Source organism: Zootoca vivipara, chromosome 6 (genome assembly GCF_963506605.1).
Source record: "Zootoca vivipara chromosome 6, rZooViv1.1, whole genome shotgun sequence".
Taxonomy (NCBI): domain Eukaryota; kingdom Metazoa; phylum Chordata; class Lepidosauria; order Squamata; family Lacertidae; genus Zootoca; species Zootoca vivipara.
Genome location: NC_083281.1, coordinates 40,209,064 through 40,215,063, shown reverse-complemented (window position 1 = coordinate 40,215,063; position 6,000 = coordinate 40,209,064). Strand labels below are relative to the sequence as shown.

Sequence of the window (6,000 nt, the reverse complement as noted above, 5' to 3'; positions counted from 1 at the left end):
GGCCAGTAGTAGTTGGTGGGAGGGATTTGTGTGTGGCCATGTTGCTGCATTGCTGCATTGCTTTCCCAACACCCTGCATCATTTCCTCTTGGCACATGTGGGCAGGAGCATTGTATTGCACACCATGCTGAGCTCCTGCTGCCTTGCCCCTCTCCCTCTCCCTCTGGATAAGCAGCAACAATGCACGATGTTAGGAAAGCAGGTCGGTAATGCAGCAATCCACTGGGCATCCCATCCCTATTTGAAATTTATGTCTTAATGAACAGGCCCAGATCAGGGAAGCTTTTGGCCTGTGTTGAGTCACCCATAACAAGGGTGGGAAGCTCCAGCAAAGACATTGCAAATTAAAAACGCTAGATCACTTATGAACTGGGAACAGCTGAACAACACGGCACTTACTGCGCAGGTTTGTTAAGTGCTATACCGCAGTGCACACGGTGCTGACTGTAAACTCTGCCTCATTGGCCATGATATCTGTCGGCTGCAAGTTGCGGTCATACATAGGGTTTTCAAACGTTCCACGGACATTGGTGTTTTCATGCCCAGCGTAACCATTGAATGGCACCTTCGGTCTCCTTCTGTACCAGACAAGACCAAAAAAAGGAGTCAGAGATGGCCTTTCCGGGACATGCCAGCAGACAGGCTACTTTGACTGAGCATGGTTGATCAGATATTGGTTGTTCTTCATGGGGGGGTTCCTTTAGGCAAGCAGAGCCACTCTCCTCCCTACAAGGTTAAGCATGTCATTTTGTTTGGCATTCCTCCCGCCCCTGATCAGAGTAAATATATATATGGTGCCCATATCTTTTCCCCAGCAGGAAGGGACAGAGTTTGGTGAGAAGTGATTTCGAGGCCCATTTAAGCAAGTAATGAATAACAATAAACAGGAATGGTTATGCAGTCTCTCTCTGCCTTTCTCCCCTCCACACAGACTGGCAGACTGGTTAAGAACACAAACACACAGATAGGAAAGCAATACAAAATTTGTATTTTGCTTTCATGCCACCCTCCGTTTGCTCCCAGGTTTGCTCACCTGTGTTTGTAGAGATAGAGCACAAACCCTGCAATAATCAGGGCAATGAAAGGCACAAGGATAGCAGCTGCCACTGAACTGCTGTTGGATGCAAATGGATGTCCTATAGACTCGGCATCTCGTTCAATGATGTCTGAAAAGGAAGATGTGCCATTGAATTGCACGCCAAGCTTTGTTGGGAGACAGAGGCTGGGGGTTCTGAGTCTGGATGGCCCATCCCTCGCCATGTGCCCACTACTGCATAAGATATTTGCTCAATTCACATAGTTTATGCAGAAAATATTGTCAGATAACTGGAAACTCTTATATGTAAGAGAAAGGGGAATAAATGCCAAAACTAACCAATTAGGTAAAGACTATGGCAAGCAGAAAGCACTCAGGTTTGTCTCAGCCTAGACTCCCTCTATTAGCCAATCAGAATCAAACCTTTTATACATTACAGCTTGAATTGAAAATTTCCCCATTGCATTGCTATATAAAAATTACAGAAATAATAGTTATACTGGTATTAAAATAATGTACAAGTAAAAAATTTAAAGAATAGGATTTTTGCACGAAGGCAGGATAACTTACCTAGCCTCTGCAGGCCGAACTGCCCAAAACCTTTGCCATGCACAAACCCCTGGTAGACAAACGTCCCACTTGATGATTCTGGAGTGACCTGTGTATGGGAAGGAGGAACAAACTGAGGAATCCCATGTTTCTGATTGCATGAAGATTTTTGGCTTTGGCAGCAGGGTGGTTTAGCTTAGATTGCTAGACTTTTTCTCCAAAAGCCCCCAAATAATTATTCAACAAAACAACGTAACAGTACAAAAATGATGAAAGTACACATTTTGACAGCAAAGATATGGAGCCCACAGCAAAGAGAACTGATCACACACAGCAGGTTGCTCATCCCGAAAGCAAATCCAGCCCCCCCTGAGCAGTCTCTTCAAATGTTGAAACTGCTCAAGTGTAGTGTTGGGTCTGGGTGCTCAATCAACCACCCAAAGGGCACTGATTCAGCTCATGCTGGTTGGATAGGTGGGTACTTCTCCTACTGTCTGACCAGCACAGAAACTGAGTGTGAATGATTCTCCTCTGTCAATGTGCTTCAGGCTTATGCTGGTCAGAGAGACAAATGTAGGAACCAGAGCTAAAGAGTCCCTGCAGATCGCCACTGTTGAACAGCTCTAACCATCAGACTATTCTTCCTAATGTTTTGTTGGAATCTCCTTTCTTGTAATTTGAACTCATTGGTTTGGGTCCTGCCCTCTGGGACAGCAGAAAACAAGCTTGCTCCACCTTCCATGTGACAGCCCTTCAGATATTTGAAGACTGCTACCGGTATCATATCACTACTCAGCCTCCTCTTCTCCAGGTTAAACACATCCAGCTCCCTCCACCGTTCCTCATAAGGCCTGGCTTCCACTGTGGTGCCCAGAACTGGGCATAGTATTCTAGGTGTGGTCTGACTGAGGCAGAATAGAACAGAGCTATTATTTGCCTTGATCTGGGCACTTCTGTTGATGCAGTCTAGAACTGCATTCATTATTTTTTGCTGCTGCATCACACTGTTGACTCATCTGAAGCTTGTAGTCTACTAAGATCCCTAGATGATCTTCTTCTTCTTCTTCTTCTTCTTCTTCTTCTTCTTCTTCTTCTTCTTCTTCTTCTTCTTCTTCTTCTTCTTCTTCTTCTTCTTCTTCTTCTTCTGTCAACCCAGATGTCCCCCATTCTCCAATCTGCTAAGTCCCATTCTCCAATCTGCTAAGGTCAAATTGAATCCTGATTCTATCTTTTGAGGTATCAGCTGACCCTTCCAGTTTGGTGTAATCTGAAAATCTTTATAAATGACTTCATCCAAGTCATTTATAAAGATGCTGAACAACAATGGGCCCAGGACAGAACCCTGCAGCATCCCACTTGTCGCTTTTTTCCCAAGATGATGGGAAACCATTGGTGATTATACTAGATTAGGAGCTAGAGATCTGGTGAAGTGGAATAGAATCCAGCGAGTCGTGTTGGAGAGGATATTCCATAACTATAGTAACCAGGGAGAGGTCACTACTCCAATTAGTAATCTTATGTTGACTTTTGCTTCTTCAGACTCCCAGTGCAATAGCTCCTGTTGTTTCTTGTTCCCATCCCTACTCTCTCTCTCCCCCCCCCCCGCCCTCCATGGCTCTATACGTCTGCCATTGGAACACATCAGACAAATTCTGAAAGCGTAATGTGTGGATGGGCCAAATGAACAAGACAATACTGGGCTGTGTTAATACTTACATGACCATCTAAAGCCCACTTTTCATTCTTGAATTTGTTCATGAAGATCTCCACCGGCCCTGTAATCTGGTATACCTGGAGGAGTAGGTGGACATCTTCTCTTTTGTAAATACCTGTAAAGAGAATACAATGAGAAGGTTGGTCCTTCAAGAGCTTGTGGCTTCTCTTAGCAAAAAGAAAAGTGTGTGTGAGAGTGGGAGACTTATTCACACTTCCTCTTGTCTCACTGCTTTTCCCTAGGGAAAACCACCCTTTAGTGCTCATTTGGAACAAACAACAATTTAGGCTTCCTCCAGATTTCCGTTTCCTTTGATTTAACACTAAGGAGTGGGTTTTCCCTGGAGGAGTGGGGCAAGGGGAAAACTGTTTGGGTTTATGCTTTCTGGGAAGAGGATGAACCAAAATGTGGACAAGCCCTGAGAGAGAGAGAGAGAGAGAGAGAGAGAGAGAGAGAGAGAGAGAGAGAGAGAGAATGAGAATGACAGTGGTGGGTAATATCCCAGTGATTTTGGATAAGAAGACTTGCAAGCTCTTTCACACACTGGACTTGCACTCTCCAGTTGCACCATGCTAGAGTTAAGATACATTTTATTTCAGATGCTCCTGTCTTCAGGCAGCACTGAATTATTCAGGATGGCAAAATTCTTAAGAGCTCCAAAAAGCTCACTCCAAACAAGGTGGATGGGTGATGAAACATCAGACAAAGGTAAGTGCAAGTAAGTGCACAGCGATGCATATTGGAGGCAAAAAAAAAATCCTAACCATGAATACAGTTCCAGTTGATTATCTGGAAGCTGACCTCAGCTTCCCTTTTTGATCACTTGTTTTGCCTTGACTTTTGGTTAGATGCCTGAGTAGGGAGGACTAAGGATCACTGCAGATCATGACTCTACACACCTTATTGCAAGGGACCCAGTGAATGCAGTTTCTGGGTCCTCATTGGTCTGATGCAGGAATGAGAAACCGGTGGGCCCTCCAACTGGAATGCAACTCCCATCAGCCACAGCCAACATGGCCAATGGATGATGGGAGTTGAGTCTAGCAACATCTGGAAGACTGCAGGTTACCTAGCCTTGGCCAAATGCTGCCCCTATTTCAGCAGGGAGATAGCTACCTACACTTTTAGCCATAACCTGGCACTGTTAATACACTATTAATTCGCTGCACTGTATACTGCAGGGTAGCCAATGTGGTGCTCTCCATGTTTTATTAGACTGCAGCTCCCATCATCCAGAGCCAGATGGCCAATGGTCAGGGATGATGTGAGTTGTACTACAACCAAATCTGTAGGCCACTGCATATTGTGCTAATTACAGTAAGTGAAGTATGGAATTTCTCCACTTCTTTATTACCCAACACGGATGGGCAACTGACTGCACCATCTGTGGCAAATGAGGATATACAGAAGCTGACTTACCAGACAGTTGTAGCTCCACACCACTGTGGTCTTTCAGGGTGGCATTGACTTTACTGGTGACTGGGTCAAAACTCGTGACAGAGAGCATAGTCAGCTGCTTCTTGCCCATGTACTCGTAAGAGCCTTTCCAAAAGGAGTTCTTTGCAAAGACGTCAGCGGGAACTAGGAACAATGCAAGGCAGAACATTTGCAACAAGATGTCAACGGTTAGCCAAAATTGCCTGGGATTCAGTTTCGTACTCATTGAAGCTGTCATGGTGGCCTTTGGAGTTTCCATGGAACTGTGGTTTGGTGTGCGAATGCAGAGCACATTGCAACTAGGGCAAGAGGCACCACTCAGTGGTAGAGCACCTGCTTTGCATGCAGAAGGTTCCAAGGTCGATCTTTGACAACTCCAGGTAAGGCTAGGGCATACCCCTGTCTCAAATCCTCAAGAGTCTCTGCTGCTCAGTGAGGAAAATATTGAGCTAGGTGGACTAATGACGTCTGACAAATGCAGCCTCCTATGTTCTTAAGGAGAATTTGGTTAGCACCCCTAGGCCAGCCCTTCCCAGTGAAGTGAACTAAGTGAAGTGGGATCACAAGGATAGGCAAGCAGGACTTTCTAAAATGTTGGCAGCCTAGCAAAGGGTGTAGATCACACATCCCTTCAGAGCTATATCTATGAGCACAAACAAAGGGTTTTGCTCACCACTTGGGTTCAAGATTGCTAGGAAATCTGCAGAGATATAACTTAGAGGAATTATTATAAGGCATACTGATGTGGGGCAAATAGGACTCAAGTCTTAGGATATGGTTCAGGATAGCAGAAGGGATGGGTTACCCTTTAATTCTGCATTGCTCACTAAAGCTACCTGGTCCTCTTACATTGAGATCATACAGTACACTGAGCACACAGACTTTATACTGGTGCTTACAACTTTTATGCGCATATGGGGCAAAAAAAGCTTCATTTATCTGTGAATTTATCTTCATTTACTTTCAATTAAGAGCACTCATTTAAAGTATTTTAGTTGATTAATGGAATGAGTTTTGATCTATTAATCAGTTAATTATTTGATTCCACTTGCATAAATTTGCAAGCACTGATTCTGTTGGGGGGGTGGGGGGGTGAGTTGAAGGGTCTCTGTGCAGTTTCTTGTTTGAGCCGATTTTCTAAATTTGGTACTAAGGTTTTAATAAAGGAAAGCAGTACCTGACACCTTGGGAAGAGGCAGGTCCCTCGCAGTGCCCACTGGTCTCCCACTGGGACGGACGTCCGCTATAAAAAAAGAGATAAACA

At 44.6% G+C, this 6,000-nt stretch overlaps 1 protein-coding gene across 1 annotated transcript in view; it reads right to left on the bottom strand.

Moving 5' to 3' along the window:
* Positions 1–418: 418 nt before the first annotated feature.
* Positions 419–6,000, bottom strand: part of CSMD2 (CUB and Sushi multiple domains 2) — a 495,411-nt gene continuing 489,829 nt past the window's right edge. Inside the window, exons 65-70 of the mRNA XM_035120356.2 lie at positions 5,914–5,979; positions 4,719–4,880; positions 3,302–3,414; positions 1,607–1,694; positions 1,034–1,166; positions 419–578 (exon numbers count right to left, since the gene is read on the bottom strand). Of these exons, the coding sequence (XP_034976247.2) occupies positions 419–578; positions 1,034–1,166; positions 1,607–1,694; positions 3,302–3,414; positions 4,719–4,880; positions 5,914–5,979 (722 nt within the window). The remainder of the gene's footprint in view (positions 579–1,033; positions 1,167–1,606; positions 1,695–3,301; positions 3,415–4,718; positions 4,881–5,913; positions 5,980–6,000) is intronic.